Raw genomic sequence first — 18,034 nt, 5'->3', positions numbered from 1 at the left:
CCCCTGGCACCTGAATATCTGGGATTGCACCCCCAGCAGCCCCACCCCGAGCCCATCAATAACCCCACAGACCACCAGTGTCTTATTAAGGCTCCATTTTATAGAAAGGAAAAAAAAAAAATCACATTTTAAATACAGCCATGGGGGCACTGCAGGGGAGGTGGAGCTGGGGAGAGCTCTGAGTGAGGGGAACTGCAGCCACAGCCAAGGCCAAGCTCCTGCCCTGCTCTGCCTGGGGTGCTCGGCCCTTTGCATGGTGCCAGGTCACTGAACAGACCCTGGGGAGGTGGAATCAAACACAGGCTGGGGGCACAGGGACTGGGGTGGGACATGGAATTGCTGGCAGGAAATTAAGGCCGTTCTGTCATGCAACTGTGGCTGATCTGTGAGAGAATGAACACCCAGGGCACAGGAAATCCCTCAGAGCCGAGCCAGGGGGGATTGGGGAAATAAAATCCCTTTTCCCAGCAGGATCCCACAGGCCTGGAGAGCTGGCAGCAGCCAGGGGCTCTGTGCCACACTCAGATAAAGAACTGGGGCTTGTCCTGTTCCCCCTGGGCAGGGGAACTGGTTCTGTCCTTCCAGCTCAGAGCTGAACTGGAGCCCAGGGAAGTGCAGGTACATCCAGCAGCACTCCAGGAGATCCTCACCAGCCACCAACACCAAAACACAGCTGGGAAAGAGCTTCCATCTTCTTCAAAAGGGTTTTCTTAAATAGAACAACACATGGCAAACACATCAAATCCAATTTCCTGACCAAGTGTCCGTGCACAAACCATGATTAATAAAAGAGGCAAAAGGCTCCATCCTTGGGAGAAGGCAGCTACTGTGGAGGAGCTTTTGGGAGCAGGAACTGCTGAGAGAGCTGAGGGCAGCAGCATCACTTCTCCTTCAGGGCCAGGTCCTCATCCTTGAGAGCAAACTTCCTCCTGAGCACCTCTGCAATGAGCACGGCCGGGTCCTCCTGCTTCAGGGAAGGGCGGCTCCTGAGGGGCAGAGCACAAAACTCACTGCAGCCAGCCCTGACAGGACCCAAATCCCTGCCTGACAGCCCTGCCTGGCTCCTGAGGGGCACAAAGGGCAGAATCCTCACTGCACTCAGCCCTGACAGGACCCAAATCCCTGCCTGACAGCCCTGCCTGGCTCCTGAGGGGCACAAAGGGCAGAATCCTCACTGCACTCAGCCCTGACAGGACCCAAATCCCTGCCTGACAGCCCTGCCTGGCTCCTGAGGGGCACAAAGGGCAGAATCCTCACTGCTCTCAGCCCTGACAGGACCCAAATCCTCTGCAGAGGTCGAGGCAGATGAAGAACCACAGAAGCTGAGAAGCTCCACGTGTTAAATCCCTGGATATTCCATGCTGGAAAAGCTGCTGAGCTTCCCAGGATGGGAGCTGGGCTAAGCCAGCTCTGAAAGCTGCCAACACACACAGGGCTGGCTGCACCTGGGCAATCACAGCTTTTCTGTCAGGTGAACAAGCTGGAATGGCCAAACATTTAAACAGCTTAAATTCCCCTGCACTATTTCCTATCCAGGAAAAAAACCCAACAAACCCCAGGAATGTGTTACAAGTTCTGCCCCAAGGAGGAATTTCCCCCATGGAAATTTTCCATCATTTCCTATCCCAGAAAGGCAAAAACCCCAGGAATGAGTTGCCAAGCTGTGCTCTCTCATTTCCCCCAGGAGGGAAGGACAGGGAGCAGCTCCAGCCCAGGCTCTGCACGGATCCCACACAGAACCAAAGGAGAATTTCAGGAAGCACTTACAAGTCTTTGCTCTGCTTCATCCTATGAATGTCTTTGAGAATTCCCATCATGTCAGCAAAGCTGCTGGCCTTGGAGAGGGACACGGAGTCCTCCTCGTCGGGGTCGCGGGGCTCGGGCCGGCCCTCGGGGGCGGAGCAGAGCGGCGGCAGCTCGGCCACCGAGGGCGCCTCGGGGCTCTCCAGCTCCGCCTCCTCCTCCGTGATATCGCTGATCACAAAGGACGTGGTGGACTGGAAAGAGGGCCCGAAGCAATGGACGGGAGAGGAGGCGTTTGAGCTCCCTGGAGATAACAGATCTGGGGTCAGCTGGGCCGAGGCTGGAACAGAAAACAGGAGGGGGATGGATGAGCTCGCAGCAATCCACGTGGGACAGCTTTCCAGCAGCACAAGAGAATGGAAATCCAAGCCCAGCTCCCGAGGTGCCCCCAGAGCCAGCAGCCCAGGCAGGGAGCTCTGGGGACCAGCCCAGAGGGGCCCTGGAGGAGCCAGGGCTCAGCCCCAGCAGGAGCCTGGCCCTACCTGACTCTGCAGCCACGATCTTGGCGATCTGGCTCCGCAGGTGGCTCAGCTCATCCTGCAGCTCCGTGGTCCTGCTCAGGGCTGGCAATCCAGGCTTCTTCAGGGCCAGCAGCTTCTCCTCCTGCTTCCTCAGGTTGGGCACCGAGGCGTTTCTCTGGATCACCGTGAAGGGACTCGGCTTCCACTTGTGCTTCAGCGGGCGAGTGTCACTTCTGGGGACACAAACCTGTCCGTGACAAAGCCTGGCCTCCCCTGAGGGCAGCAGAGCCTCCAAGGAAACAAACAAAGCCTCTGTGTCCCCTCAGAGGTGCAGAGGTGATCTCTGCAGCACAAGGAAACTGTGGCTGCCCCTGGATCCCTGCACGTGTCCAGGGCATTTCAGTCCTGGGAGAGCTCAGCCCTTTCCTGGCCAGAAAACCCCCTGGAGCAGAGGATCCTGTGCACAGAGCAGGGACTGCAACAGGACATGGCACAGGCTCCTGGCACTTCCTATGGGATTCCTCTCCGGGTACTTTGCATGCTTTTTTTCCCCTCTCTGGGGAATGTCTTTCAGAGGCACCACACGAGACCCTGAGGGGACTGGAAGTTGTGGCCATGTGGGCAGAGTGTGGCCTGAGCCCTGTGCCCGAGAGCAGCAGAGGAAAACCAACCTGACCCTGGCGTAGGTCTCCTCATCGTCGGCTGCGATCCACACGATGTCAGCCAGGGTGGGCACGGGGGGCACATCACCCAGATACAGATCTGAGACACTTGGCAGAACCTGGCAGGAGGGAAATGCTGCTGAGGAGAGGGTGCTTGTTCTCCTGGAGCTGCCCCAGGTGTGCTGCCAGAGCCCCTGTGTCTGGCACACACAACAGCAATTCCAGCAGTTTCTCTTTGTTTGCACAACTGGTTGAGGTTCTGGAGCTGGCAGATAAATCCCTTGTGCTTCCCTGGGCCAGCTGCTGCTCCTTCCTGCTGTGTGAGTGAGGCAGGAGGGGACACCTGATCCAGGCCAGGCCCTGCCGAGGCCACGTGCCACCCTCTGCCACTCCAAGTGCCAGCCCTGAGCTCCAAGGGTGACGTCAGGGACTCCACAACGCTGGGCACAGGCCCAGAGGGCACCTGGCACCTTGGAGGTCACACAGCAAAACCCTGGGGCAGCAGCTCCACCTTTCCATCTCCCTCAGCTCAGACACTGCCTGAGCAGGGATTTCCCCAAGCTGCCAGCGATCACTTTACAAGAACAAAATTAAAGAAAAAATAAATTACCAAAAAAAAAACCAAAAAACCAAAAAAAAACTTAAACTTCACTGTAGCAGTGCAGTTTTGTGGCTACAACTCTGCAGATGTGTGGGGCAAAGCAGCACCTGCTGGCAGTGCCCTGTCCTGCCCCGGGCTGGGGACACTCACCTCAAAGGTGGCCCTGGGACAGGGCTTCAGGGGGAGGTTGGAGCCGATCATCCTGACCACGCTGCGAGCTGAGCCATGGGGCTTGTTCTGCCAGATGGGGATGGTCTGCAGGGACCAGAGCACAGTCAGCACCTGCAGCCGTGCCCTCCCTGGAATTCACTCCACTGGGAACCCTCCTCAGCTGTCAGGGGCTGAGCTCTTCACTTGCAATGAGAGCCTGGAGATAAGTGAGGTCCCATCTCCCAGAGCTGTGCTCAGCTGAGCACAGGTGAGAGCCAGGCAGGTGCAGGGACATTCTGGACATGGGTGTGGGACTGAAAACTGAAAGCACTCAGTCACAGGCACTGCCAACAGGCACTGCCACAAAGGAAAATCGGCAGAACTGGAGGAAAACAGCCACACACCAAGGGCCCAGGAGGAAAATGACACCAAAAGAAAGTGTCATTCAAGGGACACTCCTGCCTTCACACCACCTTTAGCACAAACACTGTTAAATACCCGGGGCAGCTGTGAGTCTCCTTCCCTGGAGATACTGCAGGTGGTGCTGAGGAACCTGCTCCAGGAGGGGCTGGCCCAGGGGACCTCCAGTGGTCCCAGCCGACCTGGGATAAGGCTGAGCATGGCTTGGGTGGCAGCAAGTGACAATCCCATCCAGTGCCTGTCCCAGCCAGGGCCACGGGGAGCAGCCCTGCAGTGTTCTCAGACACAGAGCTGGTTTGGAGCTCCAGGACACTTAAAGGGTGAAGTGCTCTGCCCACGAGAGCTCCTGTGGCAGGAACAGCCAGGGAACAGCACAGGGAACAGCACAGTGACAAAGCTCAGCCCACAGCACACCCAACAATCGATTTATTGCTGGAGCTCTTCTGTGCACTGTGCCTGAGCACTGCTCCGTGCTGACACACCTGAAATTCCTGATGAGCCCTTCAGACTGAGCTGTGGCAGGGAGGGGACAGATCTCTGCCCAGGGACAGATTTCTCTGTCTGGGACAGATCTCTGCCTGGGGACAGGGAGGGGACAGATCTCTTTCTGCCTGGGGACACGGGCGGGGGCAGTGCCCGGGAGCTGCTGCTGGGGAGCGACGCCGGGGAAAGGTTCTGGGGCAGCCCCCGGGGCTCGGAGGGGCAGTGCCAGGGCAGTGCCCGGGGCTCGGAGGGGCAGTGCCAGGGCAGTGCCCGGGGCTCGGAGGAGGTGTCGGGGCAGTGCCCGCTGTCCCCCCCGTGTCACTCACGGCCTCCGCGTCCATCTCCGCTGGCTCAGCGCCGGCCGCTCATCGCACCCGCTCCGCTGCTCACTGCAACACACAACGGGGGCTCAGCACGGCCCGGCCCGGCCCGGCCCCCCGGCCCAGCCCGGCCCCGGTACCTGCGGGCCGGCGGCGCAGCTCGGGCCCGCTGCCAGCGCCCGCCGCGGCCCCTCCGCCGCCATCGCCCGGAACCAGAACCCGAACCCGCCCCGCGCCTTCCGGGGCCGCAGCGCCTGCGCCGGGCCGGGACAGGGACAGCGGGGACAGCGGGGACAGGGGACAGCCCGGGACTGAGGACATTGGCGACACCCTGGTGTAAAGGCGACACTGGGAACATCCTGGTGCGGGGGGGCATTGGGGACACGCCGGTGCCAAGGGACATTGGGGACACGCCACTATAAAGGGACATTGTGAAAACCCCGGTGCAAGGGGACACCCCGGTGCCAAGGAACATTGGGGACATCCCGGTGTATAGGGACACCCGGTGTGAAGGGACCCTGGGGACACCCCGGTGTGAAGGGACCCTGGGGACAGCCCGGTGCAGGGCAGCGCGCCCCGGCTCGCCCCTCGCCCCGGCGCAGGAAGGAGAGCGGAGGCAGCTGAGGATGCACGGATGTTTTACCGCGGCCGCTCCGCCGCCCCTCCCGGCCGACATCGGCCCGGGCCCGCCGCGGGTTTCGGGCCGGGGCGTCACCAGGCGCGGCAGGGGCGGCAGCGGAGCCGATGCCGAGAGAACGCACGGAGGGAACGAGGAGCCCAAAGGCTGAGCCCTGCAGGGATGGGAGTGCCCCCAGGGCTGAGAGAACTCCGCAATGCTGCCCAGAGCCCAACCTGTCCCACCGGGTGTGAGAAGGTGCAGAGCTAATGCATAGTTACAAAGCCAACAGAAACATCCCGGGCTCATTAATTAATCTCACTAGAGCAATTAGTGAAGTGCCACTGGTTCAGCTGGGGCAGGGTGGGGACAGGGTAATTGCCACCCCCAGGCTCCTCTCAGGACTGAAAATACCTGGTCAGAGAAAAAAAAAAAAAAAAAAAAAGTTTTTTCCCTTAATTTGATTTGGTCCAATAAAATTGTGCTTCAGAGAGCAGAAAAAGCATCGCCAGCCAGGGCTGGCTGCAGGCAGCTACTGAGGATGCTTTGTCCCCTCACATGTCTGTAGGAATATGCCTTAAATCCCATTTCACTTAACCTTTCCTTCTCCAAATTACAAAATGATGCTCATTCTGTATCCAGGCATTGGCACAGAGTAGGAGCAGCTGCTCAGGGTGGCTTCAGGTAAGGGATAATGGCTTCATGTCTGCACAATCTCTTTGGAAAAAATTCCTGAAAATACCTTTTTGTACTTCTGGCTTTTAGACCTGCCCAGTCCTCAGCCAGGTGAGGATCCCAGGGCAGTTCCCAGAGGGAACTCGATGGTTCCTCCCCCAGCACACCTGGAAGCTCAAAGCAGACAGGGACAGAGCACCAGCTCCAAGGGGACACAGGGAGAAGCTCCCAGAGCTGCTGGGGACGGAGCCCTGGGAGGGATGGACGGGTGGGACAGCCTGGGGGAGCTCCTGGGGGCTCAGACTGACCCTCAGCTGACCCCTTTGATGCCCACTCCTGTCCCCGTGCCACCCTCGGGGCACAGACCCTGCCTGAGCCAGGCCACCAGGTGACACAGGAGCTCAGGGCTGCCACAGTCCTGTCCCACAAATTGTCACTGTCAGTGTCCAGAGCTGCCCAGGGCTGCTGGCTCTGTCCTCAGCACGAGTGTTTGGTCACAATGGCAGTGCTGCTCCCTGCTTGCACCAGCTTCACCAGGCTCAACAGGAGCTGCAAAGGAGTGAGGGTGGGTGCACACCCAGGCAGGGGCACTGGGAATGGATTCAAGTATTTGCACTCCTGTAGAAATGTGCCTGAAGTGAGGAGGGCAGGCTGTGGGAACTGGAACTCGGGCTCACACCAAGATCCAGAGCACAGCCCCAGCTGGGACTGCCTGCAGTTCAACACCAGCGTCTGCCACGGGGATGAGGAGGATTTGCTGTAACCAAAATAGATCTCTGAAGTCTTTGGCCATCTCAGGGGGGCATTCAGGTGCCTGGGTTTAGGGCTGCAGGTATGGCTTTGCTCTGTGCAGCCCTTCCTTCAGGAACTGGAGGTAAGTTGCAGTTGAAGGGTCTTCAAAATTGGTTGAGAAACTAAAGATGCTGCTTTCAACATCTTCAGGCTTCATAGAAGTAATGTCCAGGAAATAGTTGGCATTGATGTGGTGAATCTGGCAAAGAAAACAGATGAGAGGAGACTTCTAAGGGTCAGAACAATTGCCCATCCCCTGCTTGGCCTGCAGCCAGCACAGAGGAGACAAGGCTGTAACAGCTCCCACAGAATATCTGATTATTTCCAAGTGCTAATTCAGGAACCAGAATCTGGGTCTGAATTTCACAGTCAGAGAAGAATGTGTGATCTTCCCCCAGGGGTGCTGACCCTTTGCTTAGGTTAAGAAGAAGATGAAGAACTAAAACACATTTGTCTCAGATTTCTAGGTGGAGGGACAAAGGCTCAGGGGCAGTCCCAGATTCCATGGGAAGAGCCCAGCCTTACCACTGTGCCATTGGGGAGGCAGATGATCATCTCCACAGGGAAGTTGTATTTCTCCAGGTGCAGCTTGGCCAGTTTGCTGTGGAACTCATTCTCTCTGTTGCTCTGCAGGGAGATACCAAAACCACACGTTGGCACACCCCAGAAGTGACAGAATGGCACGGGAGAGCCCACAGGAGACAGGAGAGCAGGAGGGAGGGAGCAGAGAGCTGCTCTGCAGTGCAATGGTAACTGGTACCCTTCTCACAGGCTGCTTTCCCATTCCCTTTCAGGCTCCCTCTCTCATTTCAGCTGCAGATTTTCTCCCCAGACAAGAAAATCACCCAATCACAGGCACACCACCAGTCTGATGGCAGCCTTTCCCAGTCTCCAGCTCTGTGACTGATCCCAGCTGACAGCACAGGCTCAGAACTGGGGAAAGGCTCACCCAGGAGCCCCAGGGTTCAGACACTTATTTGGTTGTCCCCTGGGTTACAGGGGAGTCAGCTGGTTGATGGCACCAGAGGCCTTGAGCAGGGCTGTCTCACAGAGAATCATCTGTTTTAGCTTTAAACCTGGCACCAGGACAGACCCAAGGGGGTCACAGTGCCACTTCTCAGCCTGCCTCCATCTGGTGTCTGCCTGGCCCCTCTAGCAGCCAAGGACAGGGAGGGCTGGGAACAAAGATGCCCCCTGGCACCCCAGCAGAGTGTGAGCCTCACCTGCAGCTCCTCCAGCTCCTTCACCAGGGACCAGCTGCTGATGAAGCTCTCGTTGAGCAGGGCGAGGATGGGCGAACTTTCCAGGACGGTCTCCCGGAGAGTTCGCCCCGAACCTGGCACAGGAAGAGGCACAGGAGGCTTTGCTGTGGTTTCCTCAGGTCACTGTCACCATGCTTGATGCCACCTGCTCAATGCCAGCTGACTCTGGTCCCCCCAGCCCTCCCCACTGTCTTTTTGCTCCATTTTTGGCAGCTTTCCATGGCTTTTGTTCCCTACAGGTGCTGCTGGCAGAGAGCACTCAGCAGAGCAGAGCCCAAGCCAGGCACAGAAGGCCCAGGAGAGCCATGGCAGCCACCCCGAGTGCCACTTGCTGCTCATGCCAAGCACAGCCCAGTGCTGAGGGTTTTTCAGGGCAGAGAGGACTCAAGAGACCCTTCCCCTCCCACCCATCCCTCCTGCCCAACGTGGCACAGAAGCTCTGAGGCACTGAGGGTGAAAAGCTGCACATCAGGAGAGCCCCAAGGCCAGGCCTGGCTCTGGCCTCTCCTGGGCAGGTGCCAGGGACAAGGCACACAGAGCAGTGTCCCTGGCACCTGCCAATGCTGCCTCTTCCCCAGAGAGAGAGGAAGGGGAAAGACCAGAGCCATGTCTCCACCTCCACAAAGGCACCTGACTCACAACTTGTCTCAGACAGAGCTGGTGCTGCTCCTGGGCAGCTGAGCTCCCAGCAGAGATTCCAGCTCCCAGCAGAGATTCCAGCTCCCAGCAGGGATTCCAGCTCCCAGCAGGGATTCCAGCTCCCAGCAGGGATTCCAGCTCCCAGCAGGGATTCCAGCTCCCAGCAGGGATTCCAGCTCCCAGCAGGGATTCCAGCTCCCAGCAGGGATTCCAGCTCCCAGCCTTTGTCTGTACAAGGTTTCCTGCTGACCCCCATCCCTCCAGCCTCACCTCAGCAGGACTGGTCATCCAGGGCACCCCACAGCAGGATGGAGTGCACCAGCTTCTTCTCTGCTTGTGCTCTCTCAAAGGCTTCTGTGAAGGGCAGGTACGAGATCTGGGGGCAGAGGGACAGCGTGAGGGACAGGTACACAACAGCCCAGCTCCAACAGGAGCAGCTCTGAAGGAACCAGACCCAGGGGGGACACACCCAGAGCTCAGTCTGCAGCAGGAACTGCAGGTTTAAACGAGTGACAACTGTGGTGGTGTCCCCAGGGGAGGGGACACCTCCTGGGGAGGCCGTGGTCCCTCTGTCCCTGGCACCTGCAGAGCCCTGACCTCACACACTGCAGAGAACTTCTGCACCCAGGCTGTCTGCAACCCCACCTCAGCTGCTGGGAAATGTGGCCTTGAGGTATTTATTACAAAACCTCCTGAAACAGCCTGAGATCTGGCTAAGGGAGCCTGCACAGAGCTGCTCCAATCACTCCAACGACAGGAACTGATATTAACATCCTGGCAGCCTGAAGGGACATTTGTAAGCTCGGGCACAAGGAGGCAGCCACCAAAGCGTGTCCCTTCAGCCAAGGCAGCAGTGACAGGCAGTAGCCATCTGCTCCACAGCCTGCTGGCATGGTAAATAGTTTGGGTCACCCAGAGCTATAAATTTGTGTCTGGCTGCAGGCTGCAGAGGCACAGGCACATCCTGTGTTCTCTGCTGATAAGGAAAGCCTGGTCCAGAGGCACCTGGCTGCTGTGGAAGTGAAGCCAGAGAAAAACCATTTGTAAGCAGCACAATTACCTGCCTGCTCCAAAATCACAGCAGCAGCCACTGATAAGAGAAGAGGCAGGGAGGATGAGCCTACACCCACAGTACAATCCTGGGGACACCTGACACGGAGAATGTGCTCCTGCCTGTGCTGCTGTGTGACCCCAAACACCCTGGGACACCCTCCCAGTGCCCTGGATGCTGCTCAGCCTGTGGCCTCTGGACTCTGCTGGCCTCTGGACTCTGCTGGATGGCTCAGTGAGGACAATCTGCCCCCAATCAATGTGCCAAGGAGAGCCCAGCCCCTTCCTCACCTTCTTAAATGGATACATGGCCACCTCCAGCCTGTGGGCTGCCTCCTGCCAGGGGATCTCCTGCTGCCAGGTGATCTCCTCAAACACGAACTGGATGGGCTCCCCCGAGGGGTCCCTGCTGGCCAGGACCTTCCCGTCCTCATCGTGGATCACGGTGGGCACCGAGGGCCCTGTGGATTCCAGCTCCATCTGCAGGGGAACAGGCTGGCTTGGACCTGCACTCAGCTCTCTCCTGCTTCTCCAGGAGACACAGATCCAGAATAACACCGTCCAGCTCCTCAGGAAGATCTCCTACAGCCTGGAGCTGCATTTTTCCAGTGAAATACCAGGAGAGGAACTTCATTTCCCTCAGTGTGGCTGCACTGTCTGGACTGGAAATGCACAGACTCCACGTTCCCACCTTCCCAGTGCAGACTGCTGACTGTGGGACACCAGACCCTTTCAGCCATTAGCATCAGCAGGGCTCATTGGAAGCCCTTGCTCTGTCACCAGCTCAGCCCTGGGAAGCCACGAGAGGGAGCAGCAGGAAAAGCTGCCCAGAGCTTCCCTGTGGTTCGTGCTCTGGTATAGCTGAAATGATTCTGCTAAATCTGCCTTCCTGACTTCTGCCAATTAAAAATAATCATGACTCTAGTTTAGGAGAACATGGGCCTGTTGAATTCAGGCATTCAGAATTCTGCCTTATGTTTCCTGTCCCAAGAGCTGGGATTATCACAAAAAAGGGGAACAACCTGGTGCACTTTCTAAATCCAGACCCACAGTTATTCATACCCTGCTCTGGGCTCAGGGCCTGGGTTCAGCTCCTCATCTTCCCTCCTACCTGTCAGGCAATGTTTTAAAAAAGGAAAAAGTCTCTAAAAGCTTAGGATTCAACCCACACTGAGGGAAAAAGGAAAATATCAGAAGAGCTGCCAAGGGGGCTGCAGAGGACAGACAGAGACAAATGGAAATTCTGCTGTTGTACTGAAACAATCAAGGGAAAGCTCCAAGGAATGGGGTCACAGAGGTTCCACAGCTCAGGGCTGGGCAGCACAAACCCCTGAGGAGAAGCTGCACAGGTGTGGAGCACAGGAGAGGGCACAGACCTGAGGCAGGTATCCAATGTCCACTTCCATGTTGCTGCTCTCGCTTGCCCCGTACAGCCACTCCATGTCCACGTTCAGGGACCTGCAGGGGAACCCAGGAGTCAGCCAGGGCTAAAGCTGAGCAAGGGAAACCCCAGACTGGTGGGAACATCCTCCTGCAGGGTCAGCACTGGACCCAGAGCCTCTGGAGATCTCTGTGCTCCCTGCAGCAGCCCAGGAAACACCAGATCCTGCTGGAGCAGGGCCCAGGCACCCACTCAGCACTCTGGAAAACACACTCAACACCTCTGAGCTCTGTCAAATGACAGGAAAGAGAGATGTCTTTGCTCCCTCTTCCTTCCCAGCACTTCACTCGCACATTCTGATCCTGCTGAACTTTTAAAAGTGTTTTTTTGGAAGCAAAAGGCTGCTGGCAGAGCCCAGAGTGGCTGCTGGCTGTAAGAAATGTGCTGACAGAGCCACTGGGGTTGAGTCGCCAGGGTAACGTTGTAATAGAATTTTCACTCTTGTCATGGGCAAAGAGATTTGAAGCTTCTTCCCCCTGAAACACTTCCAGCTCCTTGCCAGAGAGCAGGAACGAGCTGGTGCAAAGCTCTGCACACAAAACCTTAACCTCTGAGACTCCAAGCAAAAAATCTGTTGGAGGAAGAGCACCAGGCCTTGCTGAACGTCAGTGCCTGCAGCCAGGCACTGGGACTGCCAGTGCTGCCACACCCTGCCTGTCCCTCCCATCCTCCCAGCACCAAGGGACAGTTACTGGGGTGTGAATCAGCCCGGGATGGCTCAGGGATCCTCAGTGATGCAGAAATGCATTTACAGGCAACTGCAGAGCTCAAATCTCTCAGATTTTCCCATAAATGAGAGGGAAACAGCTGTACCTGTTGTTAGGAACAAAGAGCCTGAAGTCCCTGACGTGGGAAGAGTCCTTGGACAGGACAATGTAACCTGTGAACTGCCCCGGGGAAAACCAGAAGGGGAAGTTTGGTGGCTCGTTCAGCTGGAATTCAGCGTGGATCCTGAAAGGAGAGAGAAGTCATCAGCTGGGATCCTGCACGGCAGTGACAGCAGGGAAAAGCTGTCTCCAGGCACCTGAAACTGGGCAGGAGAGGTGGAGCTTAAAAAGCTTTTCATGTCACACAGTGAAGAGGGTGAAAGACTGGAACAGATGCCCTGGGTCAGGAGCATCTCCAGTATCCTTCTGGAATTGGGCAGCCAGGAAGGATGAAATACTTTATCATTCCTTGAAACACAAGGACAGAACAAGGCCCCTTCAGCCCCTGCTCCAGCTTGCTCAGACACATCAAAGCTGTGTGTAACACTGCCAGTAAAACAATTCTGTGGATTCTCCCCCTTGGAAAGACAGTCTGATGAACCTAAATCAAACAAAACCCTTGCTAGCCACATTCTCCCCTTTCAGCCAGGGGCAGTCCAAGGGTGATGCCCTGCATGAGGACACAGTGACACTGGCTTGGTGACCTTCAGCTTGTACCTCCCTCCCAGCCACACCACCCGCTGTCCCTTGGGAACACGCTGCACGTGCCATGACTGCTGTGCCCTGTGCCAGGGCTCCCAGCAGCCTGCTGTCCTGCCTGGAACAGGGGACAGGCTGGGGGTGTCCCCAGCCCCCGGGGGTGTCCCCAGCCCCCAGGGCTCACCGGAATGCTACAGTGTAGTAGAAGCTGCTGCTGGCTTGGAGGCAGGCCACGGCTCCCTGCGGGGCGAAGCGCGTCCTGACGAAGGGCCGCGGGTGGAACATGCTCAGCAGCTTGTGGATGATCACCTGGCAGGGAAGGACAAGAGCAGCATGAGAACTGCTCCTCACACAGCAGGAGGACTGAGGACAGCAGTGAGAACTGTCCCTCCACACAGCTCCAAAGCAGCCCCTGCCTGAGCAGGAAGGCCAGAGAATGGCTGTGATTTAACACCCAGCTCAGAGACCCAATCACACAGCAAGGAGACAAAGCAAGGCGCTGCTGTCACAAATAAATCCATCTTCCACAGCTCCTGTGCCATTCCCATGGTCTGCAGCTTTCCATCACCCAGGCACAACAGCAAACTGATGTGCAAGGCTGCCTCCACCAATGCTTCAGCCTTTGAAGGGGTGGGAGTGCAGCCACTGATGCCAGCAGCCTGCAGCAGGGGAGGGGGTGCACAGCCAGGCTTCACCTGCTGAGCACACACAGAGTCCCAGCTGGCACCTAAGGGCTCACGTGGCCACTGTTCCACCAGGAACGATCCCAGTCCTTTTCCTCTCTGGGAAAAACTATCCTCCAATCCCACACAACAAGCAAACAAGATGAAGTCACTCGAGTCAGCCTCATCTGGCTGTCACAGACACACAGAGCTTCTGCCTGCTCTCAGTTTTGCCTCCAGTTTAGGTGCTCCTGGTTATACACTGCACAATTCCTGCTTCCCCAGAAAATCCAGGGATACACATACAAAATCTCAGTGTCATATCTCACCTCTTTGCCCTTGGGAGGTGGAGGGTAAAACCTGTTGTTGGAGAGATAGCCAGTGAAGATGTTCAGTTCACTGGGAATTATCCACCAGGGATCCCCAAGATCCAGATTGTCCTTGGGAGGGAGAAAGGCTTTGAACTGCCTGGCAAGCAGGACACTCATAGGGGCTGCTGGGGCCGTCCAGTTCCTGAGCCCAGACAGAGCCACGTGAGAAATCTGGGAACAAAAGATGCTGTCAGAGCCCACAGTGGAGTCTCCCAGTGTGATGTCATGGATGCAGGGAGGCTTTGGAAAAGGGGGGGAAAATGTATCACATCCCAAATTCTTCTTATCCCACCAAACACTTCTGTCAGCCTTCAAGAATGTGAGTAACAGAGCAGAGGGGAACACGCCATGTAACCCCAGTGCTGCTGCACTCAGCTGAGCAGAGCCAGCTCTATTCCAGCTCCCAGCTCCCCAGGAAGGGTGCTCTAACTGGGGCAGGGCACTGCTGAGTGTGCTGAAACCCTGAAAAGCTGAGGGGGACAGTGAGGTCCCTGTCACAGCAAATCCCACGGGATTCAGCAGGATCCTGTCCCCTCCCAACGAATTCCTGGTGCTGTTCCCAGCCCCCCAGATGTGTTTATCCCAGAATCTGGGGCCTGCAGGACACCTACTCCCAAGAAACCATCCTTGCTCTTCGTCATTGTTTCCATGAGCAAGGGCTGGAACTTGGCCACGATGGACAAAGTCTCCCCATCTGGATCTGGTGTCTCTTCCTCTTCAGACTCTGAGACTGGAGCAACCCCTGGACAAAAGGACAGGAATTCAAGCAGCTGCTTCCCCTCCCTCCCCTTTGAAGCAATTGTGAAATGATTACACGTTTATCCTGGCAAACCCAGGAGCACTGGGAGTCTCCCAGCTGTCCCCACACAGCAGAACTCAGACCCAACCCCAAAACAAACTGAAGAGGAAGGGGATGAACTCAATGGCTTTCAAGTGGGAGGGGGTGGGTTTAGGTTGGACATTGGGAAGGAATTGTTTCCTGTGAGGGTGGGCAGGCCCTGGCACAGGGTGGCCAGAGAGGCTGTGGCTGCCCCTGGATCCCTGGAAGTGTCCAGGGCCAGGCTGGATGGAGCTTGGAGCAGCTTGGGGCAGTAGAAGCTGTCCCTGCCACGGCAGGGATGGCACTGTTTGGGCTTTAAGGTCCCTCCCAGCCCAAACCACTCCATGATTCCCTGTTTCCCTGGCTGAAAAGCCCAGGCAGACTCACAGCCCCTCTGAGCAATCCCAGCACGTGCTGGAGCCAGTCCAGGAGAGCACAGCAAACCCTGTCTGTGTCCCCACTGTCCATTGTCATCCCCACACTCCTCCCAGGCTGGCACCAGCAGAGCCACTTGCTGTGTGCTGACACAGCCCCCAGAGATGATCTCCCACAGCTGCCATCCAGGAGGGCTGCCCCAGCTGAATGGAGCCCTCACTGATGCCTTTGGCCTGGCCTGGGCTGTGCTGGATTTGCTGCATTCACCCATCCCAAATCCCCTTTAAGCTCCACACAAAGTAACTCATGTACTTTGCTAGTCCAGCAACGGGATCCTCCACCTTGTAAAAACTGCACTTTGTCAAAGTGATGTCTGCTGCTTAAGCCTTTCCAACAACATGGAAAGCTTCCCAGCCTCTCTTCATGTAAATAACGCCCAAACCAGCACCCAGAAAGCAATACAGTGAATAAACCAGTCAGTGAATTCAAGCTGTTTGAATTCATTACGTTTGGCTCTGTGCAGGGAGGCAGACAGGAACCCACCTGTGAGCTTCTCAGCGATGGGTTTGAACTCCTCTGGGCTCAGGTACAGGTCCTTGTTGGTGTCCAGGGAGGAGAAGAGGAACAGCCCCTCATTCCCCAAGGACTTCAGAGCCAGCTCCTGGTTTGGGAAGAAGAGGCAAGAGAGATTTCATTGGAACCTCCTGCAGGAGTCCACTCTGGCCCCTCTGGAGTTAATCCCATTCTTCCCAGCACATCCAGGGAAAAGACTAACAGCCCTTGGCAGGATTTGGTGCTATTTGCAACGTGTCCAGAACTGCTGGCACGAGGATATTGAACCTACATCTGCCTGAGTAATTCCAACTGAACCATTTGCTCACGTTCAGTGTCTTTGGCCAGGAAAATTCCCCACTTTTTCCAGCTAGTTACTCCTAAACCTGCAGCTATTGGGAGCACCTGGAGGTGGTGGCTGCTGGGTTAAGCTGATGTGCACTCAAACAAAGGCAGTCAAATATGTGAGTACCACATTCCAAAAGCACAGAGGGAGTGAGCTGAGCCCTTGGAATTAGAAACCTCCACTCGTGGTGGGATCCACTCCAGCATCACTGCCCTGCTCTGGTCAGTGCCCCTCCAAACCTCCAGCCTTGGAGCTGCACAGAATATTTTGGCTCCCTGCTCCCTCAGTCATCATCAGGGAGTCAGAAAACCCACAGCCTTCTCTAGAAACTTCCACAGGATCCCAGCTTCTCTGTGCCTCAGTTTCTCCCTCTGCCAAGCCCCCACAGGGCTCTCCAAGGTGATATTTCCCTTGGAGCAGCCCCAGAAGGGCTCTGGAAGCTTCCAGACATTTCCACTCTACAGTCTGAAGGGAAAGGGACAACTTGGAGGCAGAGCAAGAGCTCCAGGTTGGTGTGAGAGGAGGGAGAGACACAGAGCAGGCAGGACCAAGCCCTCAGTGCCAGCCAGCCCTTGGCACATGCCCCAGGATCCAGCAGCTTGCCCCGCCACCCTGGAGAAGCCTGGAGCTGGGAGCACAAACACTCTGCATTCTGCTGCTCACCCGTGCCTGCTCTCCATTGCCTGCAGCACCAACCCCAGAGCTCCTGAGCCAGTTTATTTTCCATCTGTTGCCTGCCAGCCTGAAGCAGCACTAATGCAGCCTGGAAGGCTTTGCTCCCATCAACTGCAGCTACAAAAGCACTTAAGAGCCTTCCAGGGCACTTCCAGGGCTGAGACTGAAATAAACTGGAACTCAAAACGAAGATCTGGATGAGGACATGGCCAAGGACATGAAAAAATGAAGGGAGATGTTTTTTTGTGCACAGGGACAATGCACTGTGAACTGCCCACAGTTAACCTGCTTTTATTCCCTGAATGAATGGGGATGAGCATCCTGAGCTCTGGAAACAGGTAACAGCTCTGCTGAGCACCTGGCTGCAGGTGCTGACACATTTCCCTCAACCCGGTGCCCACCTTAACACCCACTGATGCCCGGTGGTCACCTGAGCCTGGCCACCTCAACCCAGTGTCCACCTTAACCCCCTCAATGCCTGGTGGCCACCTCAGCCTGGCCACAGCCACTTCAGCCCCAGCGGCCACCGATGCCTGGCAGTGCCCCAACACCAGTGACACCTTAACCCCCATGGCCGCTGATGCCTGGGGGTCACCTCAACCCCAGCAGCCATCCCAAGCCTGGCGGTCTCTCCAGCCTGGCTATGGCCACCTCAGCCCCATTAGCCACAATGCCTATGCTCCTCTTAGTCCAGCTGTGGCCACCCTAGTCACCCTGGCAATGGATGCCTGGTGGTCAGCCCAGCCCGGCTATGGCCACCTCATCCCCTGTCAATGCCAAGTGGTCACTCCAGCCCGGCTATGGCCACTTCAGCCCCCATCGATGCCTGGTGTCCCCTCAGCCCCGCTGCGGCCCCCTGAGCCCCGGTGCCCACAGGCACCTGGTGCCCCCTCAGCCCCCATCGATGTCTGGTGCCCCCTCAGCCGGGTTATGGCCCCCTCAGCCGGGTTATGGCCCCCTCAGCCCCCATCGATGCCTGGTGCCCCCTCAGCCCCGCTGCGGCCCCCTGAGCCCCGGTGCCCACAGACTTCTGGCGCCCCCTCAGCCCCCATCGATGGCTGGTGCCCCCTCAGCCGGGTTATGGCCCCCTCAGCCCCCATCGATGCCTGGTGCCCCCTCAGCCGGGTTATGGCCCCCTCAGCCCCCATCGATGCCTGGTGCCCCCTCAGCCCCGCTGCAGCCCCCTCAGCCCCGCTGCCCGCCCGGTGCCACCGCCTCCCCTCACGCCGCCCGGCCCGGCCGCGCCCGCCATTCCCCCTCGCTCCGCCCGGCCCGTCCCCGCCCCTGCCCGCTGCCCGCTGCCCGCTGCCCGGTACCTGCTGCCGCGCCACCTCCGCGTCCCGGTAGTACTTGACGGCCACCAGCGCGGCCAGCAGCGCCAGGGCCAGCGCCAGGCGCGGAGGGGCCGGCCCGGGCCCCGGCCCCGCCATCGCGCCGGGCCCGCGCCGCGGA

At 57.5% G+C, this 18,034-nt stretch overlaps 2 protein-coding genes across 2 annotated transcripts; both read right to left on the bottom strand.

The window, feature by feature from the left end:
- Positions 1 to 80: 80 nt before the first annotated feature.
- Positions 81 to 5,145, bottom strand: MTFR1L (mitochondrial fission regulator 1 like). The gene is made up of 7 exons (XM_030230719.2): positions 5,041 to 5,145; positions 4,907 to 4,969; positions 3,678 to 3,782; positions 2,936 to 3,045; positions 2,286 to 2,497; positions 1,768 to 2,083; positions 81 to 986 (listed from the first exon to the last, which is right to left on the bottom strand). Exons 2-7 carry the CDS (start codon positions 4,919 to 4,921, stop codon positions 881 to 883), a joined length of 864 nt encoding a protein of 287 aa, XP_030086579.1. The 5' UTR covers positions 4,922 to 4,969; positions 5,041 to 5,145; the 3' UTR covers positions 81 to 880.
- A 376-nt stretch (positions 5,146 to 5,521) lies between these two features.
- Positions 5,522 to 18,034, bottom strand: SELENON (selenoprotein N). The gene is made up of 12 exons (XM_050983192.1): positions 17,899 to 18,034; positions 15,553 to 15,670; positions 14,426 to 14,556; positions 13,773 to 13,985; positions 12,966 to 13,090; positions 12,189 to 12,326; positions 11,311 to 11,392; positions 10,226 to 10,414; positions 9,155 to 9,260; positions 8,207 to 8,319; positions 7,509 to 7,610; positions 5,522 to 7,182 (listed from the first exon to the last, which is right to left on the bottom strand). Exons 1-12 carry the CDS (start codon positions 18,010 to 18,012, stop codon positions 7,012 to 7,014), a joined length of 1,602 nt encoding a protein of 533 aa, XP_050839149.1. The 5' UTR covers positions 18,013 to 18,034; the 3' UTR covers positions 5,522 to 7,011.

Source organism: Serinus canaria, chromosome 23 (genome assembly GCF_022539315.1).
Source record: "Serinus canaria isolate serCan28SL12 chromosome 23, serCan2020, whole genome shotgun sequence".
NCBI lineage: Eukaryota > Metazoa > Chordata > Aves > Passeriformes > Fringillidae > Serinus > Serinus canaria.
This window is presented reverse-complemented; position numbering and strand designations above follow the sequence as displayed.

What these genes read in the sequence shown, in the direction of transcription:
- MTFR1L (XM_030230719.2), bottom strand. An exon ending in GAGACCTACGCCAGGGTCAG is followed by an intron (nt 2,498 to 2,935) that starts GTTGGTTTTCCT and finishes TTGTGTCCCCAG; the next exon opens with AAGTGACACTCGCCCGCTGA. An exon ending in GATCGTGGCTGCAGAGTCAG is followed by an intron (nt 2,084 to 2,285) that starts GTAGGGCCAGGC and finishes TTTCTGTTCCAG; the next exon opens with CCTCGGCCCAGCTGACCCCA.